Source organism: Diospyros lotus, chromosome 1 (genome assembly GCF_014633365.1).
Source record: "Diospyros lotus cultivar Yz01 chromosome 1, ASM1463336v1, whole genome shotgun sequence".
Classification (NCBI taxonomy): domain Eukaryota; kingdom Viridiplantae; phylum Streptophyta; class Magnoliopsida; order Ericales; family Ebenaceae; genus Diospyros; species Diospyros lotus.
The window spans coordinates 54290137-54313818 of record NC_068338.1 but is presented as its reverse complement, the minus strand read 5'-3'; the positions used below and the strand labels follow the sequence as shown (position 1 = coordinate 54313818).

Here is a 23682-nt window from a genome sequence, read left to right as displayed (position 1 = left end):
AATTAAAAAAAAAGTTACTAAAATTTAATAGAAATAAAAATTTAAGGACACTCATAACAAAAATAAAAATACAATAATTAATTTGTTATGATGTGCACAATTAAAATTAATGGATAATTGTTATGTTGCCTAAAATCAATAGCGTAATTTATACGTGACTGCCACCACGAGGTCCAAAGTGCAAAATATGAGTATGACTTGAGTAAAATCTTGGAAAAAAAGTATACAAGTATAATAAAATTATAATAATAAATAAGGAAACAAGTTTTAATTAAAAATAAAAAAAAGATAAAAGAAAAAGGGAGGAGAGCAGATCGGGATAAACCCGATCCGTTGGGCTCGCCCGACCCAATGGGTCGGAATATAACGGTGGGGGACCCTTCAGCTCCCCCAAACCCTAGCCGCTCTGTCACCCTGCCTCATCTCTCTCTCTTTATCTCTCACCGCCGGCGTCAATATCAACGCCGGCAACCACTTCCTCGCCGTGAACCACCGGTAACGCCACTTCCACCAGCGATAGCCACAGCCGCCGCCTCTCCGTCATCTCTTCCTCTCTCCCTCCGTTTGCGGCGTCGACATCGGCACCGACCACCACCTGTCCGTCTGTCACCCGCCTCCTCTGCATTTTTGGGCCACTGCCGTTCCACCATATCCGATTCCCCCATCAGTTCTTCACGCCGCACAGTCGTTGGTCCGACCATTGGTAAGGTTTCCGGCGACCTCTCAGTTTTTGATCTATATACACATACACGCACTAAAGGATTTTCTGAAAATCAAAGTCTAGATCTACTAAGTTCCAATGGTTAGATCTTTTTGATTTTTGGGTACGTGGGTCACAAGGCCAAGGCGAGTCCGATGGTCCGTTCTGATTGTCGGAATCTGCAGTGGACGGCGACCGGCGATGATGTTTCAAAAAGGCGATTTTCTGTCCAAAAATTAATTTTTAGATCTGGTAAAGTCTAGCCGTTGGATCGATTTGATTTCTGGGTATGTGAACTACCGCAGTCGAGAAAATCCGATGACCGACTCCGATTATCGGAATCACTGACTGGCGCCGGCCCACCGCAACAGTGTGTCTGGAAATTATTTCTCAGATCTAGCGTAATCCGACAGTTGGATCGACTTCATTTTCAAGTATATTTGCTCACAGCGATGAGAGGAGTCTGATGATCGGGTTGGATTACTGGACCGAAGGGCCGGCGGCCGGCCACTGCGGGTGGTTAGGTTTGGCCTTAGGGTTCAGTTGGAGTTGGGTCAAGTTTTTTTTTTTTGACAATTTGGGCCTACCTTTTGTAAGTATTGGGCTTTGACCTAAGTGACTTAAAATCGCAGTGGGATAAAAAAAATAGTTCATTACTTAGATTGTAAAATTAGATCAGAAAATGATAATATTTTAGGGATAATTAAAAATATTTTTTAATTTTTGTTAATATATATTTATAATAATATAATTTTATAAAAATAAAATAACATTATTTAATAACTTAATTATTCCTTATTATATGAAAGGTATATGTATTTATTTTAAAATTATTTTTAAAAATTTTAAATAATATAAAATTTTTAAATATTAAGTTTATTGTTGATGATCATCCATCAATCCATAATTAAAACTCTAAATGTTAGTTTATATATTCTAAAATTTCATAAATTATAATTTAATATTAATAAAAATAATAATTTTGATTTTACGATTTTATATCTTGATTTTATACTCTGATTTTATGCGATTTGACCCCAATTTCGATTTTACATATGATTTGAATAGTTTGAGAGTCTATAATGCATACAATTGTAAAATTGTACTTGTTTGAATCGTTTGAATTGTACTTGTTGAATGATAAAAATGATCCATAAAGTTTCTAAGATTGCAAGATGGTCTGTGAAGTTTCTAAATTATGAAAACGGCCCATGGAGTTTTTGAAACTATAAAAGGACCCTTATAGTTTTTGAATTATAAAAGCACCCCATAGAGTTCCTGTAACCATAAAATGACCCATAAGTTTCTAAACGATAAATTGGCTCATAAACCCACATCTGTTATTTATGAAAGCCCAACTTACTCGTTTCGTTACAGGAACTAGATAAATGGTATAAGGTTAAGGCATTAGGTTTATTTTGATTATTCGTTCTGTGCATTAATTTGTAGTTTTTCATATGTACCCGTGTAGGATTCTTGGAGTCAACCCAAGGAGGGCCCAGTTAGACTCGTATCTTTGGGTTCCCAGGCAAGTAGACAGGCTATGTTATATTAACTGTATATTGCAAAGCTTTTATCTGATATTATGATTATTCACTGGCATGATTATTTAATTGCAAAATTTTACTGCTTTAAAATTAATGAATTGTTTTCATCCTACTGGGAGAGATCTATTGCATTCTGTTTGACTGTTCATGATACCTGCCTGTATGTTATCCGCTGTAGGATTATGACACTTGGTATCATTATGACATAGTGGGACTAGGTTGAACAGAACACTGATGTCCCCAATAGGGTTAGTATGATGACACTGTGGACCTTCACATGCCATGACTAACTGTTATCTATTTATGTCGACAGGGCTCTATTGTCATTCTTCAGAGATTTGAGTGCTATAAGTCCCCCCACATATATAGTATACGGATTGTTTAGTTCTATTAACCTACCGCACACTTTGTTGCATTACATGTCTTTACTTGATTTATAGTTGTACCTGATTTACTTCTTGCATAACTAAATTTTTATTGCTTAAGAACAGGACTTGGCGGCGAAGGACAGTTGAGAGGACTTAGAGGCAGTTGAAAGGTTACCATATATCTATACCTTCTTCCCGTAGCCCCAAATTTTTCAACCTACACTAATGATATAGTATTTATGTTCGTTTAAAATGTACTCTGGTAGTAGTCATCCCTTTGTTGTAGCATATGTGTTTGCATTCTCTCTTAGTGGGCATAGCATACCTTATACTTACGAGGCCACAAGACTTAACCCCCCTCCCCCTTAACATTTTTTTCAGGGTGTTTGCTACTGGTATAGCTAGTCATTCGGTGAGGATCTTTGTAATCTCGTCTTCAGTTCGCTGTTGGATAGGCACACTCTGCGGGGGCACACACACTGATTCCTCTGTTTGTATATGGTATGGTCATCTCCGTTATTTACAGATTTGTAAACATGTTTTGAGTCTGTATCTTTATTAAGATGTTGGTGTACTTACTGAATTCTAATTTCTGTTTTGGTGGATGAGCTTCCCACCTTATTTTTGATACAATTTGTTTTGGTGGATGGGCTGCCTGCCTCATTTTTGATATACTCTGTATTGGTGGATGGGTTTCCCACCACATTTCTGTTGTATACATATCTCATACCTATTAAAGATTCCTTAATGAACGATGCCTTTCTGTTTATTTTCTGTATCCGTGGCACTCTAATTTTGAGATGGGGGATCTTGGGATTAGTTCCAGTCGTGGACCCACCAAAAATTGGGTCGTGACAGCTTAGATAAGGATGTTACAATTGATGTGTGACCATATTAGAAAAAAAAACAAATTAGAAATAGGATTATTTGTAATAAGGTTAGAGTGACATATTGAAGTAAGATGTATGAGATGTGACTAAGATAGTTTGTATATGTGAGAAGACGACTAATAGATGCACTTGTGTGGAGAGTGCATGGAATGGAAGAAGTTTGTGGCAAGAGAGGTAGAGGAATTTGAAAGAAAGTGTGATGGAAAACCCTTGAGATGATTGGAGAGTTAGAATCCATGCAACTGATCCCATGTAGAGGGATTAAGGGTTGTGATGGTGAACCACCCTGGACTTGATCCTTGCCATTGATGATATGGTGTGATGGGGTAAAAGATGATTTTGATCCTTTCCATTGATGATATGGGGAGGGTAAAATGCTTTTGATCAGCCATGGATTTACTGTTTATATTCAGTAATTGTGTGTTTCTGGTGTAGTAGTATGCATTTGGACTTGGTGACTAACAGTCATTCTTGATTTGATGAATGATATGAGGAGGCCTATCGTAGTGTTTTGTTCCTTTAGCATGGGACAATGTATAACATATAGTACTGCAAGTAATGCCACAGACTTCCTGCATGCTGGTTGGCAGATGACCACATAAAACCCCAGGCATTTGATTCTTAATAATGGCACTGCTAGAACGAGTGTAAGATATAATTCCACTCAAATTGAAATATGTACTTCACAGTTCCTTTAGAAAAGGACAGCACTCTGGATCTTTCTGTTCTGAATGTTTTATCTTGGTGCCTCATCTTCATTATCTCTGCTCTTTGTAGGAAAAGGAAGCCAAGAAGGAAGCTTTCAGGAAGTACCTGGAGTCTAGTGGAGTTCTTGATGTTCTGACAAAAGGTTTATATTCCTTTTATTTGAATTTAGCAATAGCTAAGTTCTTAGTTTTTTATCCTTTTTGGGTTTATATTTCTATTTTGTTATGTTTTATCTTTATTTGTAGGTCTTGTTGCGCTGTATGAGCAGAATGATAAACCTTCTTCAGCTATAGAGTAAGTCCATCTTTGGGTTTTAAAAATTGCACATGTTTAGTGCACTATATTTGAAATAATTCAGTTTCACTATTGACTACCATGTTAAGCACTGATAAAAAAAACTAATAAATTTTGCATAGCTAAATCTCCATGTGATATATCTAGTATCAGTATTTTATTATTATTATTGTTTTGGTAAGTATAAACAACATATCAATCAAGGCTTAATTCCTCTAGGTGGGGTCGAATTCATGTAGCTCACCAATCACGATTATTCATGCTGAACAAATTGACATCTAAGAAGGATGCCTAGAGGAGATTGAAAATTGACTTTGAAATTTTATAGCTTGCATTTGTATGGTTGAATGTTAAAGTATTGACACAAGAAATTTAGAGAACATAACTGGCATATGTATTGAGATTTAAGAACAAGCTAAATTGAATTCCAAGGGACTGAGACCAGATATTTGAAGATCTATTATGAAGTATGTGTTTGGATAAGAAAGAAGAAAAAGTAAAAGATTAGTCTATGAAGAATTTATTTAATGGCTACCATTTCTGTTATCTAATATTATCAATTATACATTATTAGTCAGGATACCATACAGATGGTTTACGAGACTAACAACTTATGATTTTCTTTTCACAGGTTCATTCAGCAAAAGTTGGGCGGTCCAACTATATCAGAGTATGAAAAGCTGCAAGCTGAAATATCGGATTTACAAATAAAGTATGATGAGCTTTTGGCAGCACACCAGGAGAAGTGCAGGGAAGTATGACTCCTTCACTTTTTCCAGTTTTTCTAAGTTTGGTTGGAATCTAGTCATGTTATAAAAGTTGGGCATGCTCTAGGATATGGGAAGACATATTTTTTTATAAATTGCAATTTATTTTAGGATATAAATACATTGTCAGAAGTCAACACTAATTTCTCTGTGGAGAAAGTCCATTTGTCCAACAAATACTGGAAGTGGAAATCAGATAATCACAACTGGCCTACTCATGCTCTAAATAATTGAGATGCTAGAACAACCAAATGAATGGCAGTAAACCACATGGGCATTAGCAAAATATAGTTTGAATGACCATTTATTTTCAATGCTTTGCTGCCAACAAACGTCATAACTCATGCAAATGTGTTAGTGAGCATGTGCTTATGCAAGGGAAGGGAGGAGGGATGTAGGGGATTGTTTTTTCATGATGCCCAAGGTGGTGGGCCCCAAATCAGTTAAGAAAATTTAGGATCCTCAGTTGGATGTATGGTTCTAAGCTTGAATAAGTTCACTTATCAACTTTATTTAGCGGGGCCCAACATTGGTTGAACTTTAATATGGAACTTTGATGTCCCAAGATATCCAGAAATATAACAATTTGCAGTTTGAGGACAAATATTTAAGCTTGCTACTACTTGTTCATAACTTTTTATCATACCCTTGTCATATGATAGACTATTGTTGTCCTCCCCCCCCACACACACACACAGCGTGCGGACACACACACTCACTCTCACACTCACACCAAAACAAGAATAGAGGAAAATTCACTTCATATCCTCCTGTTCCTTATGGTGAAAAGAATATATTATTGAACCATTAAGATATTGATGTACACTTAAAATGGCTATCTCTTTTTTTTATTTAGTTATTTTTATATTCATTCTTGTTCCCATTTTATATGCCTTTTAAGAATGACCTATAATGGAAAATTGTATCTTGACAAATATCCTGTGTTTCTGTGTCTTAATAAAAGGTAAAAAAACTGGAAGTTTAAAGACCCTGCATGCATGCTTTCTTCATATATTTATTTCCATTTTGAAAGGAAACTAGTGGAGCTCCAATTTGAGTCTTTTTATTGGGAAATACAGCCTAAACCTAAGATAAACTAACTAAACTCACATAACTGGCATATTCAAATGAGCTCGGTTGTCCAACCTCTATAGATGAATGACTTTTTAAGTTTCAATATTTAGATTGCCTTTAAGTCTCTCATAAGCTGGTCCTTTGTTGTGGCTAACTCTGGATTGAAAACGACAAATACTATTCCAACTTTGAATCCTGAGTCCTTTAAATAGTCACATGCCATGGATGTATCAGTGGAGATATTGATTGACAGTTGGGATCGTGAGTTTCTAAGTAACCCGCATTAGAAATTAATGGAGGAGGTTGGAGGTATCAGATGTAAATCTAGACAGATATTAAACTACATATAATGAATGAGTTAGAATCAACATGTGATAATAGAAATGTATTAAGTATCATGGTAAGAAGACTACCTGCCATGATGTTTATAGATTGTCCATCCTCTTCGTAGTGATTGATTAATTATCACAAGAAATGCATACTCATTTTGAAAATGAATTGTTCACTAATGAATAGCCCTTTAGTTCTATTGCTTCCTGCCATTGCTCTTCTGGATAAAGATTCAAGAATGTGATAGCAGATATGTATTGGGATAAGCATCCATGTACATGGAAAGAAGAATAAATCTCATGATGTTTATAGATTGACCATATTCTTCTTGGTGCTTAGTTAATTATCACAGGGAATGCATATTCATTTTGCAAATGAATTATTCTTTGAGAACAGCTCATTAATTAATTCTTTGGCTCCATGCCATTTCCATTCTGGATAAAAGGGTGTCTCTAATACATGAGGCTCCTTGTTTTGCGAAGATTGGAGGAGGGTATTATTTGTATGCAACCTTCCCTCTTGCCTTTTTCAAAGAGGCTGCTTCCACAACTTGAAGTCATGACCTTCCATTCACAAAGGTGCAACCTTACTGTTGCTACCAAGGCTCTCCCTCCATTAATTAATTTTTTGGCTTTGAGCCAAAGATGTTTGCTTTTGTCTTCGTAGAAGTTACTGGTAAATAAATTTGTACGACTGAATTTATGTTTGGCAGTACTTGCAGCAAAGTTATTCTGTTTGGCAGTTGTGCTCACATTATTGTTATTTATATTTTTGGTATCATATTTAGTGCAAGAGTAGTTTGATTATTTCATGATGTTGCATAGCTATTGAAAGATTTTTTTTGATCCTTTTACCCATTTCAAGCCTTCTGCCCCTTAATTTTGATCTCATTTCTGGGCAGTATCCTGGATTCCTGATTTTATTATGCATCAATAGAACTTTTTTTTTTCCCCCCAGAAACGAAGAGTATCATCAGTTGATGATACATTTGATCGCTCAAAGTAGAATTGGGGCAAAAGATAAATGACACCTCTGGTTGACGTCTATCTTCAATAGTTGATACATAAAATATTGCAAAACTTGACACTTTAAGAAGCAAATATCTGATAACATGTATTCTCCAAACTGTAAAGTTTCATCATGCTGCATATATTCCTCTTATTCTAAATGGAACTATGTCGCATCCATAAGATGAGGGGGGGGGGGGGGGGGGGGGGGGGGTGTTTGCACGAGCCATACCAACTATTTGAAAGCTTACAAGTGAGAATTTTGGAGCTAGTTTAGTTTGATCGTTTGGAGGATATACGATATTTACATTCTTCCATTTGCTGTTAATTAGCAAGAGTAGGAAAAATCTACTCGATGATTGAGTTTTTGCCTTTCCTCTCATTCACTACTCGTTAAATGCACCACTGATTATTACACTTTGAACCGTGCATATATAAAGATATATATATATATGTGTGTAGTTCAGTTTTCTTATATTATTTTCTACATCTCATTGCAGCTTGAGGAATTGAAAAAATCGCACACAGTGGCATCTTTTGCAGTAACCATTGGTGATGAGTCCCCAAAGGATGACTCAGAGAGTACGAAGTAATCTTGTCAGATCTGAAACAAAATTAGATCTCATTTGTGGGATTAAACAGTGTTCATATTGGGGAAAGCAGAGCCATGGGCACTGTCGTACCCACAAATTAATTAATTAAAATTTGTATTGGGAGAGCCCTTCCTGCTATCTTCCTCTATGTGTGGACTTCCATCATCGTGTCGTTGACTTGTAGAGAGCATTGCCATCATTAATGTTACAGTTACTTTTTATCAGTTTGTACTAACTAATATATTATCTATCAATGTAAAATTCGTTTGATCCAGTATCCATGATGAATCTATCTCTTCTCATATTTTAAAATTATTTCATTTTTGGCAAGTAATTGAAATTCTTATAAAAACATTGTGGCCAAAACGGAAGTCTAAGAATGTTGTACTCTCAAATGTGCTTTTATTTGGAGAAAAAAAAAAGGGTGTTTCTTTTTGGATTCCTATGATACGACTAAACAGTTAAAGTGAAATATAGAATTAAAAAAAGAAGAAGAAGAAGAAGAAGCATAAATTAGTGTTAACTATCTATCTAGTGACCAGACAGGAAGTTGAAGTTTGAGAAGCATATATTTTCATTTTTTGTTTAATTTAAAAATTAAATTGTAAACAACCAAAACCTGAAATAAAAAATATAAAAATAAATAAATACATTCAGAACAGAAGAGAAAAGTTGATCCAAAAATGAATGAATTACATAATAAGAAGAAGAAGAAGAAGAAGAAGAAATGAAGAAAGAAAAAGGATGGTACTGTTGAGATGGTTGTTGACGTGGACTTCAATTTGAAGTTGAACTATTGGGACGTCGTAATTTGGATTTCAGATGCACACGTGTGCATCGCGAGATCCATCATCAGACCATGATCAACGGCTCAGAAGAGAAGAGGCAATCAACGAATACAATAAAATAAATATAAAATAATAAATAAGCAAAGGAAGGGCGGGCGGGCGGGCGAGAGAGAGGGAGAGAGGAGAAAACAAAAAAGAAAGAATAATAATCAAAATCTGGAAAAGAAAAAAAAAATCCCTCCTTTGCACAACACAAACACACGAATTTCTTTCTCTCCACTCGAATGGAACCGAATGAAAGTGGACTGAGCTCTTACTATCACCACCACCACCAGCCACCGCACCCCCACCCCCAACCCCAGCAGAGCCCCGCCGCCACCGCCTCCGCGGCTGCCGTCACCGCTTCGCCCACTAATGGAATTCTACCCAACACCGATAGGCCGCCTCAGATGCTGTACCCTCACTCGGTGCCCTCGGCGGTCACGCCTCCGTTAGAGACCGTGCGGAGGAAGAGAGGGAGGCCCAGGAAGTACGGAACTCCCGAGCAAGCGGCCGCCGCCAAGAGGGCTTCGGCTTCCGCGTCGATTTCGCAGTCCAAGAAGAGGGACCAGTCTTTGGGGGGCGTTGCTCTTGGTGGGGGTGCTTCCGCCCCCTCCTCGTCTTCTTCCAAGAAGAACCAATTGGCTGCTCTTGGTGGGTTTCTCCGGACCCTCTTTTCTCGTTCACTGTTTCTCTTCCAATTTCCTTGATTTCTCGAGGGTTTTCATGTTTTCTGTTGTGCGCATACAAATTTGTTTACTTTTGTGCATGGGCCCTTCGAGAGCTTGTTCTTGCAACATTATCTGATCGATTCGGTGGGGTTTCCTTGGAGAGCCATTTGATATTTGGTGCGCTCTTTTGCTGCACCGCATGATAATGATATCAAGAGGGCTTTTTGTTGAATTTGCCTTTACATGTGATAGTTGGGATGCCATTATGTTTGAATCTTCTGTACCCGTTGCTTTACTTGATCCAACTGGATTGCGCAACCGTATTACATTTGTTATGTTAAGTTACTCTGGTTCTTAGTTTCCATCATAAATATAATAATAATAAAAAAGGCTTCTTTCGTTGAACAAGTGCAGATTTGTTCCCATACAACATTTAGTGAAACATTGTTTCTGGTTTGGGTATCTCCTGACTGCGTGTTTCAATTTTGATTTTATCGGTATAGTTTTAACTATCCCATAGAGGGCAAGCCGTGGTAGCAATGGTAAGGTTGCTTGTTCGTGACTCGAAGGTCACGGGTTCAAGTTGTGGGAAACTATCCTCTTTGTAAAGGTAAGGGCTATGTATAAAAATGTCCCTTTCTCGACTCTCACAAAACGGGGTACCTTGCGCACTGGGACACCTTTTTTAGTTTTAATTAACTTGTACTTGACCAAACTAGTCCTGTCTTATTGCCCTTGGTGGACCTATAAATCCTTTTTATGCTAAATGTCATGAATTCTAGATGACATATTGCATAAATTATTTTAAGAGAAGGGAATTGCTTCATTATTCATTAGAGTGTATCCTATATATACACGTATATGAGTCCTACCTTATGTACAAGTCTATGCCATCTACAAGTACAAGATAGTTATCTAATCTATTTAAATTTACATAACAGCTATCTAAAAAATAGGAATACAACTAATCTTATAGGAGAATTATTCGGTCTCATCTTCAATTGATTTATCTTCAACCTTTAACACTCCTAATATTTAGGACCATTATCTCGGCTGCCAACTTCCGATAATGCTCCAGATTCCTTCTCAATTTTCCACACATATAGGCACTAATTTTTGCACCAGCAGTTGAGAAAAATATATCCTTAATTTGTTATGCTGTTGCCATGTCCAAAATTGAGACAGCCTGTATGATGGCTGGGCATGTGCAAATAGACCTTATTGGGTTTCTTCTCTTCATGGTGTCATTGTGTCAGAATGGTTTTTGTCAAATTCATTTTTCTATCAATTGGTGCCTTCCAGTTACTCATTTGAAGTTACCTGGTCTATTACTATAGTGTTTTTTGATATAAACAACAATTAACAGTATCAAGCCTTAATTCCATTACACTAGAGATTGTATACATGTTTGGAAATATATACATACTTTTTTCTTATTGAACTTGTCAAACTTAGATAAAAAAAGACATTTACTTTCTATTTCCCTGCTGTGTGCAGACTATGCTGTGAAACATTTTGAGTTTGTGAAATAACTGGGATGGATGTTGTGACATCTCCCTTATGGATGAGATATTATTAGTTGGACATGCACCTGTCATGTGTTTAAATAGTGTTCATATGAAAATATGCATAGGACTCCTGTTCCATGTAGAATTATGAAAAGATCTGAAATCTATTGGTGTTTTTGTTGTCCTTAAGCCTGAGAATTATGCAAATTTGACGCAAACACAGTCTTAAGCTAGACATGCATAATGATTTGTGACTATCACCTGAATAGCTTGTGGAACTTGTTGGATACTTCTCAAACTCATAGCCTTCACATTATATAAAGACATTGTTCAGTTTATGGAGTTTACTTTGATTAGATCTGAAATAAATACGAAGGAAGAGGTCAAAGAAAAGAGTAAAACCTAATATAGTGATCCAAGAAGAGGAAGAGAGAATGATGGAGTATCTGTGTGTTTGTGTGTGTGTGTGGGGTGGGGATATCATGCAACTTTACTTTATGTCCGTTAAAGTTTTGTGTCTATAACTTGTAGAACTCATTATGAACACTTCTCAAACTCTTATCCTTCATCTTATGTAAAGATGTCAAAATGACAAATAAGAAACTGAACTTAGACTCCTTGACACATCCATGAATTCCAAATTTCAACTTGAGTATCACTTATTCCACATCCATGTGTTCAATCTTTTCTTATTCTGTTCTACACTAGTGCTGACTGCTTGGTCTTGGGCAATATTAATGACTGTGTACTTTATTAGCAATTTTTTGACCAGAGTAGCTTATGAAAACAATATATTGTATCTTAAACATCTGAGATGGCCTAACAGTAGATTTGCTATATGTCTCTAACTTCCCTGACACAAAATTTTATATATAGGAATTTGGTTTATTACTAGGACTTTCCAATCAAGAGTGTGCATTGTTTATCTTATTATAGTGCTCTATTACCCAGTCAAGGAGTTCCTTTACTGATGTACATCTACAATAGAAAATACGGAATGTGAAAATCAAGGTTAAATTGACAACCGACAATAGTAAAGGCTCCTCAAGTGCTTTTGTAATGTTTCAGAATTCATGAATGACTCTAAGCTCCACAGAGTCCTCAAATGTCACCTTGCAGTTGCACCATATCCTTTACCTTTATGAGGGCAATAAAATTTTGCCAGAAGATGCTTTAATTTGCCCCAATTGACTATTACAACAACAACATATTAAGCCTCAATCCCATTAGGTGAGGTTTGCTACGTGAATTCTAGTTTGTCAATCATTTCTAGCCATGACTATATATTTTGCAAGATCTTTTTAACGCAGATAGAGTTTTTCACTAAGTTTTTCTTAGTTTTCCTCTACCTCCTTTGTTAGACTTGTTCTATTCCATCTACTCTCCTCATAGGAGTGTCCATCGGTCTTCTTATAACATGACCAAATCATGTTAATTGTGTCTCAGGCCGTATTCTAACATCCTTAACTCTAGCATGTTTATCATCTCTATTTATGACCATATCTTTTATAAGGTCATTGCAACTCTTGTCATGCATAATAGTTTCCCACCAAGCTTCTAATTTTTAATGCTATTGTTTGTTGTATGGCTGCACATCCTCCATAACATCCTTGCCTTAGTTGTGTGTGTATATGTGTGTGTTAGTGCTTTATTGCCCAGCATGTCGTGCCATACAACAGAGCTAATCTTATAGCTGTTGGATAAAACTTTTCCTTTAGCTTTAAAGGGATTTACAATTGCATAAGAAGCACTTCTCTATTTTAATCGTTCTACCGTAATTTTCTGATTAACATCCTCAGTAATCTATCTATCTCTTTGGACAATTGATCTAATATATTCAAACTAATCTTTTCTTAAATGACTTGATCTTCAAGTCTCACATTAACATTATCTACACTTTTATTTTTACTTAACTTTATGTCCATATATTTAGTTTTCAATCCACTCAACTTAAAGCTTTTTGACTCTAAGGTGTTTCTTCATATATCAAGCTTAGTATCCACAATTTCTTTTGTCTCCTCCAGCAAGACATTGTTGTTTGAAAATACTATGGTGTACACCAAGGCACCTTTTTTTGGATATTTTTAATGAGTTCATCCATCACTAGAACAAAGATATAAGAGCTCAGCATGGTGTCAAGCCTCAGGGCTGAGACTTGGATAGTTTCTAGAATTAAAGAAGAACCGAGAGGAAGAATAGAAATGGAGGGAGGATTTGAAAGGAGGAGGGAGAATTGAGGGAGAGAAAAGAGAGGGAAAGAGAAATTTAGAGGGAAAAAGAAACTTTGTGTTACTTTCAACGTGCCCCTCATCGTTTCCAACACTAACTGAAAGGAACAATTACAAGCGTAATGACTAGGATACCCTTGGGGTTGTGACAATTCCCCTGCCTTAAGAAAGTTCTTGTCCCCAAAAACTTTTAGTGACGGGCTAGGACTCAACCAATCCCTGCTTTCACTACTTGCTGTATCCTTCTCTCTTTCTTTCTCTTGTGTTTTCCTCATTGAGGAGTTGAAGTGTAGTAGTGTTCGCAGCTTTTGAATGTCCTTTCTCTGCTTCAGTCTTTTCTTTGAATTCAATAGCCTGTATAGAATGCAATAGTGACTCTTGGGCCTCTTTCTGCAATAATTTCTACAACTTCTTTCCTATGATCACCTTGCACTCAGTGGTTTCTTCTTGGAGAACAACCTCTTTGTCTTCTTCTTCTTTTTCATCTAGTCTTTCTAGGTTCAATAACAGTCTTCTGCATTGGTGGCCTGGACAGAATTTATCTTCGCATTTACAGCACAATTCTAGCTGACTCCTCTGTTCGGGCATAGAATTTTTGAGTGCATTAAGGTTAGAGTAAGCCTCAGGATTTCCTTCCAACTGGCAACTGCTGACTGGTGGGAGGATTATTACTCTGTGGGATTCCGTGTTTTTTAAAGATTGCTTTTAGAGCAAGCTCTTGTAACCTTGCCTTCTCTGTCACCTCTCTTATCGTAGTAGGCATCGTCATCTTGACCATGAACCTTAGTTTATCATTGAGGCCGCTGATAAAGCTTGACACAAAATATTGTTCCGTGAGGGATGGTTGGGAGCTCCACATTAGAGCCCCTAGCTCCTCAAACTTCTCTTGATAGTCAACCACCGATCCCTCCTGCTTTAGCTTGTTAAATTCCTCAATTACATCCGCCATATTTCTCTCTCTAAAACGTTTGCACAGTTCCTCAGCAAAATCAATCCACCTGGTATCAGTCCCTCTAGACTTGGTCCACCCTTGATTCCAAGAATCAGTCATATCATTCAGATAGGCTGTTGCCAAGTTAATCCTCTGATTTTTAGCCACATTGTAAAATTGAGAAAAACGCTCATGTCGGTAGATCCACCACCTTGGCTTTGATCCGTCAAACAATGGTATCTCCAACCTTAGCATACGAGTGTAATTGGAAGTATGAGTGTAACATCCCGTTTGAGCGATAGGAAGGACAGGAACAACTTACCCTGATGGGCCTACACGAACTTCCCAGGGGGGGTCACCCATCCCTGGATTACCCCAGGTCAAGCACGCTTAACTTGGGAGTTCTTTGCCAACATTCAGCCCAAAAGGTATCCAGCTGGTGTTGTTTCCTTTCTTACACTATCCTCGATATATACTAACTTCTCTGGACTCTCGGGGTATTACATTCTCCCCCCCTTAAGCACATGACGTCCCCGTCATGCGACCTTACAACCGGTCCCAGATCTCTCCCCCTTGCATGGCCGATGTGGGATTCGCCTAAGGTGCCTACACGCACCCCCCATAGGGGCCTCACGCCCTCCTCGGGACTCAGCCTCCTCGCTGAGGTTTGCCCCACCACCGCGCTCAGAGGCTCGGGGGTCGGCTCTGATACCACCTGTAACATCCCGTTTGAGCGATAGGAAGGACATGAACAACTTATCCTGATGGGCCTACACGAACTTCCCAGGGGGGGTCACCCATCCCTGGATTACCCCAGGTCAAGCACGCTTAACTTGGGAGTTCTTTGCCAACATTCAGCCCAAAAGGTATCCAGCTGGTGTTGTTTCCTTTCTTACACTATCCTCGATATATACTAACTTCTCTGGGCTCTCGGGGTATTACAATGAGGGCTTAATTCCCTTACCTGAACTCCTTGCTCCATGTCTGGCATCTCCTTTGTCCCTGTCACTCCTTGTGGCCTAGGGAGGATGCCTTGATTGGACAAGCCTGGATTGGAGACTGCTCAGGGAGGGAATTCTGGTGGTAACTGCAATTGAGGGAGGGACGATATCATATTGAACATGCTGTTAATTCTTTGGCCATACTGCTCCATCATCTCTCGATGCCTCTCCAATTCTTGCTGCATACTCTCCCATGTGGCCGTCCGTCAGATCCTCATACATGCTCTCTCTGATCGCAGCCACATCCTCCCTACTTTGGGTGACTGCCTCATGTGTCTAAGTCATTTCGAACTCCAATGTCTCCATCCTCGATTCCAATTGCCTCAACTTCGTTCCTTCTGCCATAGTTTCGATTCTGGTTTGCCTATAGGTATTACCTCCAATCACAGTCGAAAGTCGCTTAGCTTTGCTTCGCCTTCACACTTCAAACAGGAATTGCCAAAATTCTTAGCCGAGAATCGTTGGCCTGTTCCACCTTTTAGAATCTCAACAGCTGAGAGTTGGTCAACTCTGCTTGCGATAGACTGGTAACCTCTGGATCTACTTGCGATCGTTGCGGATTCAATGGTAGCCCCCTGACCTGTTTCTCCTTTGTGCGTTCCTTACTTCGTCGGAATCAAGTTGCAATCGCCGTGATTCAACGATAACCTCCCAGCCCACCCCTTCTTCTCACTCAATCACTGTTTGATGGTCGGAGGACCACTAGTTCTGATGTTGCTCCTTGAGTTCGCCTAGATGGATGGAATTGCTGCTTCAGATCCCGTACCTATTGCCAAGGATTGTTGGAATCACTATTGATGATTGTTAGAATTCACATAGCCTTGCATTGCTGCCAACTCGCTAGAGTTTCTACCAAAATTGCAAGATTCACAGTCGAGAATTGTTGGCTCTGATATCAAAATGTCAAGCTTCATGGCTGAGACTTGGATAGTATCCGGAATTAAAGAAGAACCGAGAGGAAGAATAGAAATGGAAGGAGGATTTGAAAGGAGGAGGGAGAATTGAGAGAGAGAAAAGAGAGGGAAAGAGAAATTTAGAAGGAAAAAGAAACTTTGTATTACTTTCAACATGCCCCTCATCCTCTCCGCTTAGCCTCTTTATAGGCTTCTTTTCAGTTATAATGTTTAACTAAAATGTACAATTGTTTTCAGCACTAATTGAAAGAAACAATTACAAGCGTAATGACTAGGTTACCCCTGGGTTGTGACACATGGATCCTTAATGTAATTGAAAAAAATCCTAGTATCCCCTCTACAAGTTCTCCATAGGTTTTTACTCCATGATGTTGTCCAGCCCCTAAAATGGGCTGGAATTGAATCGGAATTTTTGGGAAATTCCGTTAGAACAGATTTAGAAAGAGAGAAGAAAGAGATAGAGAGAAATGAGAGAAGAGACTTGAGAAAGAAGAGAGTTGTTATTCATCCCAAAAAACTGCCTTTCTGTTGCATTCTTCCCCTATTTATTCATAGGTAGGTTAGTTAGTTCTAACCCCCTCTCCCGCCTTCCATTCTCCTTCTACTTATTACAAAAATACCCCTTAGTCCTAACAATTCCCCCCACCCCCCACCCCCCCGATGAAGTAATTCTTGTCCTCAAGAATTTAGAGCAAGCTGATAGCATGGGGAAATCTTGTCAATACGTCTGGTAGGTATTCCCAAGTCGGCTGGTTTGGTGGTAGATGAGACCATCGGACCAGCACCTGCGTAATAGAGGCAACTCCTCTATAGATCACCCTTTTGTCTACAATTGCTTGAGGTTCAATGGGCTCCTCTGATTCCTCTTCTATCCTTGGTAAGACAGCAGTTGAGAATCCTTCAATGGGCTCCTCTACTTCCTCTTCTGTCCTTGGTAATACAGCAGTTGAGAATCCTTCCTCTGATGGTGGCAGTGAAGCTTCACTAGCTGTTGTTCCTCCTCTAGACTTCTTTAATAACGATACGTGAAATACTGGATGAATTCTCACGTTTTCGGGTAGTTGCAACCGATAGGCCACCTCTCCTATCTTTTCCATGACTGTATAAGGCCCAAAATATTTGGGGCTGAATTTGGAGACTGCACCTTTAGTAAAAGCAGGCTGTAAAAATCGTTTGACCTTCAAAAACACTGCATCCCCCACATTGAACTGCCACTCACTTCTGTTTTTGTTTGCATAGTGTACCATCCTGCTCTTGGCTGTTGCTAATTCCCTTTTAAGCTCCAATAACACTTCTCTCCTTTTTTGGAAATATTGTTCCACATCCGCCATTGTAGCAGTGGAACTGGAAATGGCAAGAAGTAACGGTGGACAGTACCCAAACACAACTTCAAAAGGGGTCCGTTTAATGGCTGTATGATATGTAGAATTGTACCACCATTGAGCAAGTGATAGCCAACGGTGCCAACTTTTAGGCCTAGCAAAACACATACAGCGAAGGTAGGCCTCTAGACATTGATTTACTCTCTTTGTTTGTCCGTCCGTTTCTAGATGATAAGCTGTAGATAAGTGTAGACCCACCCCCAAATTCTTGAATAATTCCTGCCAAAATTTACTGGTGAAGATCTTGTCTCTATCGGACACAATAGTCTTGGGAATTCCATAAATTTTAAACACCGAATCCAACAATAATCTGGCCACCTCTGGAGCTGTAAATGGATGTGTCAAACTCATGAAATGAGCAAACTTAGTTAAGCGATCCACAATCACCAAAATTGTATCTTTGCCCTCCGATTTCGGTAAGCCTTCTATGAAATCCATTGAGACATCCTCCCATGCTTGATCTAGAATTGGTAGTGGCTGTAATAAACCTAGTAAAGCCACTGTTTCATGCTTGCATCTTTGACATATATCACATTCCAGCACATATTTCACCACTGTTTTCTTTAATCCTGGCCAATAGAAAAAATGCCTTACCCGATAATAAGTGGCTCTTATCCCTGAGTGTCCACCCACTGCTGATCTGTGCATGGCCCTCGGAATTTGTAATTTCAATTGGTCATCCTCCCCTATAACAATGCGGCCCTTGAACCTAATGAGTTCCCCAACAAGAGTATAATCCTGCTGTGCATTAGGTGTTATTGCTAATTGCTGTAACAATGTTTGCAACCAAGGTGTCTGGTCGTAGCTTCTCACCACCTCTTTCACCCATTCGGGAGTAACAGCTGATATAGCTTGGTAAATTCCTTTTTCCTCTCTTCTGGACAACGCATCTGCCACCAAATTCTCCTTCCCTCTTCTATATTGAATTGTATAATCCAATCCCAAGAGTCTAGAAACTCTTTTCCGCTGTAAATGAGTGTGTAATTGCTGTTGGAGTAGAAATTGAAGGCTTTCGTGGTCCGTTTTAATCACAAACTGATTATTCTCTAAGTAATGACGCCATTTCTCCATCGCTGCCAATACTGCTATCAGTTCTTTATCATACACACTCAAGCCTAGATGTTTAGGAGCTAACCCTTGGCTCATGTAAGCTAAAGGTTTCCCTTCTTGCATGAGAATTGCTCCCACCCCATTATCACAAGCATCTGTTTCAACCACAAATTGTTTTGAAAAATCCGGAAGAGCTAAAACAGGGGCTTGAGTCATGGCTTGTTTAAGAATTCCGAAGGCTGCTTCAGCTCTGTTAAAGGCCGACTAATCACTCCATAATCTTTGACAAATTTCCAGTAATATCCAGTCAAGCCTAAGAAGCCCCTTAACTCCTTCACATTCTTAGGCCTCGGCTAATTCACCATTGCCTCTATTTTTTTAGGATCTGTACTCACTCCTTTAGCTGAAATGACATGGCCTAGATACTCCACCTCTCCTTGAGCAAATGTGCACTTAGACATCTTGACGTATAATTGATGAACTCGCAGGATCTTAAAAGTGGTTCTGAGGTGGGATAGATGGGTTTGTAGGGTTGGGCTGTAAACAAGAATGTCGTCGAAGAAAACAAGTATAAATTTGCGAAGGTAGGGATTGAAAATCTGGTTCATCAATGCTTGAAATGTGGCTGGCACGTTGGTTAGCCCGAAGGGCATGACAGTGAATTCATAAAGCCCTTGGTGTGTTCGGAAAGCCGTTTTAGGAATATCGATGGGTCTCATTCTAATTTGGTGATAACCAGCCCTTAGGTCTAGTTTAGAAAAAATGGCAACACCATTGAGCTCATCTAATAAGTCCTCAATGATAGGAATAAGAAATTTATTCTTTATGGTAAGGGAATTGAGCTGTCTATAGTCTATACAAAATCTCCAAGTGCTATCTTTTTTCTTGACAAGAAGGACTGGAGAAGCAAACGGACTTTGGCTGGGTTGTATGATAGAATTGTTTAGCATGTCCTTTACTTGTTTTTCAATTTCAGTTTTCTGGGCAGGGTTGTATTGATATGAACGAATATTTACAGGTTCTCTGTTGGGTTTAAGATGGATAGCATGGTCTAAAGGCCTTTGGGGTGGTAGGGTAGTCGGTTCTTGGAAGAGATCCTGGAATTCATGCAATAATAAGAGTGCAAGGGATCATGAGTGTTTACCTTTTGCAGAAGTTGTAGTGTAGCTGCTGTTGTTCCCATGGACTGTGGACTGCCACCTTCTTCCTCCTCATACTCCATTGCATGAATAGAGTATAATTCTGCAATTTGCTCCCTTTTTCAGTTCATTAACTTGTGTAACCTCCTTCCCGATATTATTTTGCATTCCCCTTGATCTAGGCTTCCCATCAGTGTCAGCTTTTGGCCTTCAACCTCCACTGTCACCTCCAGCTTCTTAAAATCAAAGGTTAGAGGACTTACATTCTTCATCCAATCAACCTCCACCACGATATCACACCCCCCTAACTCTAAGACTCTTAAGTCTGCCACAAATTCTACTCCTTGCATTACCTACTTAAAATTCGAAAATTTATGGTTGTTGTACATTCTGTCCCCATTGGCGACAGTTACTGATAGTGGGTTGGTTTTGGTCATTTCACACTTGAGATCTTGGGCTGTTTTCTTGTTCACAAAACTATGGGTGCTTCCACTATCAATCAGCACCGTTAATCTTCGTTTTCTCACTTGCCCTTTAACTTGTATGATCTTCCCCATAGGCCCCCCTTTCAATGCGTGGAAGGAGATTTGTCCTCCATCATCCTCTTGTTCTTCCTTAGCCTGGGGCTCTTCTTCTGTATCTTCTTCTGCCTCTTCATCATCGGAGGCCTCTATCTTTAACATTAATCTCTTACATTGATGGCCAGGTCCATATTTTTCCCCACATTTGAAGCATAGGCCTAATTGGCGCTTCTGCTCCAATGTCGTATTCTTGTTTGTTCCTATTCCATTTCCATTCTTAACGCTTCCTTGGTTTGTTCCTCCCATGCCCGGTTTGAAATGACTTCCCCCCGAAAGAAATTCCCCCTCTGTTGACGGCCGACCCTCCTTGCGACCATGGCTTATTCTTCTTGAATACTGCCTCCTATGTTATTTCTTGGAGACGTGCTTTTTTTGCTGCTTGTCTTATCGACACTGGCCCCAGCATTTTAACTACGGATCTTAAATCGTCTCTGAGTCTGCTGATGAAACTCGAGACGAAGTATGACTCGAGCAAGCTCGGATGAGCTGCTCCTATCAATGCCTTTAATTCTTCAAACCGCCTCAGATGATCTTCGACCGGTCCTTGCTGTTTCAGTTTGTTAAAGTCTTCCACTGTGTCCACCAGATTCCGTTCGCCACACCACACAGTTCATTGGAAAATTTGGTCCACAACACCCATACCCCTTCTGATTGCCCCCAACTTTGGTACCACGCATCTGCGGTATCATCCAAGTAGGCCGCTGCCATCGTCACCCTTTGTTCTTCTCCTATCCGATACAATTCAAAAAATCTTTCACATCGTCGTACCCACCAGCATGGTTTTGATCCATTGAAGATTGGAATTTCCAATCTTGGTGTTGGCGGGTGTCCCCCATCAAATCTTGACCCGGAATTCCTGCCATGGATTTCATGTTCCCACACATTCCTTTCCTCTGTTTCCCTCGAGCCTCCTGGTCTTAGTAATATTCCATCGCCTCTTACGTCTGTCTCCATTCTAGGAACAGACTCTTCTTGCGATCGGAATTGTGGCCATGTCGACATGATCGCAAACATGCGATCTATCTTCTGCCCATAAAAGTCGGCCCGTTCTTGACCCTTTTCTAGCTTTCGTATACTGTCTTTGATGGCAGCTAAATCTTCCCTATGGATCACCATATCCTCCCTTTGGATTGTCATGTCTTCTCGTTGGGTCCTCACATCTTCTTGCGTCTGGCCCATTAATCCATCAAGATTCTCTAGGCGAAGCTCCAGCTGTTTCAGACGTGTTCCTTTCGCCATGCCTTCGTGGTTGCTGAGTCGGACCTTCCGTCACCTTCTAACTGTGCGCCAGAAGCCGCCGAAGAAGGCTTAGCTCTGATACCATTTGTCCAGCCCCTAAAATGGGCTGGAGTTGAATTGGAATTTCTAGGAAATTCCGTTAGAATAGATTTAGAAAGAGAGAAGAAAGAGATAGAGAGAAACGAGAGAAGAGACTTGAGAAAGAAGAGAGTTGTTATTCATCCCCAAAACCGCCTTTCTGTTGCATTCTTCCCCTATTTATTCATAGGTAGGTTAGTTAGTTCTAACCCCCTCTCCCGCCTTCCATTCTCCTTCTACTTATTACAAAAATACCCCTTAGTCCTAACAGATGTCTTTATTGATTTGTATATTAAGTAACTTGGACTCCCTTCTTTAAAACCTTCTATGAGACTTGCTTGGAGATTTTGTTATAACCTTTTCTTAGATCTATAAATACCATGTGTAAATCATTTTGTTTAGCAACAAGTATGTTGCTTCTATGGTGGACCTATTAGACATAAAACCAAATTGGTTTTTAGATACTTTGGTTTCTTCTCTCATATTTTGCTCAGTTATTCTCTCCCAAAATTTTATAGTGCGGATCATTAGCTTGATCCCTCTGCAGTATCTACTTTTCACAACTTTGAACATCTCCTTTATTCTTGTTTGAATTTACCTTAATAATTTCATTTCAAATTTCAATAATTAAATACCTAATGGGTATATTCATTGTTTACTTCTAAGTCTGCCATTCTTTTGAGGTAATATTTTTATCTTATGTTATTGTTGAACTGCCCATGTAGTGGAACCTGGTTTGGTGATTAATACTGAGATTATACCACTGCTTCTGCAAATTAATGTCTGCAGCAACTTTCTATGAAGGGTGTTATGACCAAGTACACTGAGTTTTTATGGGTTTTATTATGGGTGTTATGAGGGGATTTAGTTGTATCTTCTTACAATTTAAGGAGGTTAAGTGATACAAGCTCATTGTTCTAGGTGTTTGGTCAATTACCATAGATTTTTCTCCATAGAGTTTATCTACAAATGATTATGTCATCACTTGACTGTAAAGCCCTGTGATTGCTAGAAACTGTATAAGTTCCTGCCTGTCTGTGGTGGTTAGAGTTAGATATGTAAATAATTCTTCTACTTCTTTGTGGTTGATGCAGGTAATGCTGGGCATGGTTTTGCGCCGCATATTATTTCTATAGCTGCAGGAGAAGTATGTTTCTACCTCTAAAATTGTTATTGCCATAATGAATTATGTGATCTGTGTAAAAGTAATTGTGCATATTATCACTAAACATTCTCTTGCACTTGCAAATTGTGGCGACTTTCCCTGTGAAATGATGTGTCATTTCTTCTTTTTTTTCTCCCTTGTTTCTTTTCATTGATTACTCAAGGTTGGGTTCCCTATCCAGGGAATTGGGTTGAGTGTCTTGATGACACCCTTGAGTACTGACTTTGGCTTGCTGTCCAATAAGTATTCCTAGTTAGGTATCTAGGTCCTGCATACCGCAAAGCGTCATGCTTGAGCTGGTGCACTTAGGCGAGAGAGTTTCAGCAAAGTGAGGCATGATAGGATGATTTCTCAAATGCTCTGATTTTTTTTTTTTTTTTTGGGGGGGGGGGGGCGGCACCCTCCAGGTGCATTAAAAGTAAACGAAGGAGGTGAACTTGTGGTTCAGGCTCCAATGATGGGGCATCATGCCTACTCCTATGCTGGAGGATGATTCTGTTGGGAGCTTAGACTTGAGGAACAGTGGTATATGAAACTGCAAATATGTATATAATAACACATTTTACGAACTGCGAAGAAGTGGGAGCTGAAACTAATACACCAGTTTAAGAAATCTCAAGCATTAATAAACATTTTTCAGGTGTTGCAGATAGAATTTTCTTTTTCTTTTCTTTGTTTGGCCCCTTCAGG

General features: G+C 39.2%; 2 protein-coding genes across 2 annotated transcripts in view; both read left to right on the top strand.

Moving 5' to 3' along the window:
- Positions 1–381: 381 nt before the first annotated feature.
- Positions 382–8555, top strand: LOC127799424 (uncharacterized). Its single transcript, XM_052333451.1, has 7 exons — positions 382–703; positions 2739–2785; positions 2997–3116; positions 4283–4355; positions 4459–4507; positions 5139–5262; positions 8186–8555. Exons 3-7 carry the CDS (start codon positions 3114–3116, stop codon positions 8276–8278), a joined length of 342 nt encoding a protein of 113 aa, XP_052189411.1. The 5' UTR covers positions 382–703; positions 2739–2785; positions 2997–3113; the 3' UTR covers positions 8279–8555.
- Positions 8556–9253: 698 nt separating this feature from the next.
- LOC127799419 (AT-hook motif nuclear-localized protein 14) overlaps positions 9254–23682 on the top strand; it is a 33666-nt gene continuing 19237 nt past the window's right edge. Inside the window, exons 1-2 of the mRNA XM_052333447.1 lie at positions 9254–9759; positions 22922–22974. Coding sequence (XP_052189407.1) covers positions 9351–9759; positions 22922–22974 — 462 coding nt within the window. The 5' untranslated portion in view covers positions 9254–9350. The remainder of the gene's footprint in view (positions 9760–22921; positions 22975–23682) is intronic.

Excerpts from the sequence above, each read along its gene's own strand:
- LOC127799424 (XM_052333451.1), top strand. Across the intron at positions 4,356-4,458 it reads TCTTGATGTTCTGACAAAAG|GTCTTGTTGCGCTGTATGAG; the intron begins GTTTATATTCCT and ends CTTTATTTGTAG. Across the intron at positions 4,508-5,138 it reads AAACCTTCTTCAGCTATAGA|GTTCATTCAGCAAAAGTTGG; the intron begins GTAAGTCCATCT and ends TTCTTTTCACAG.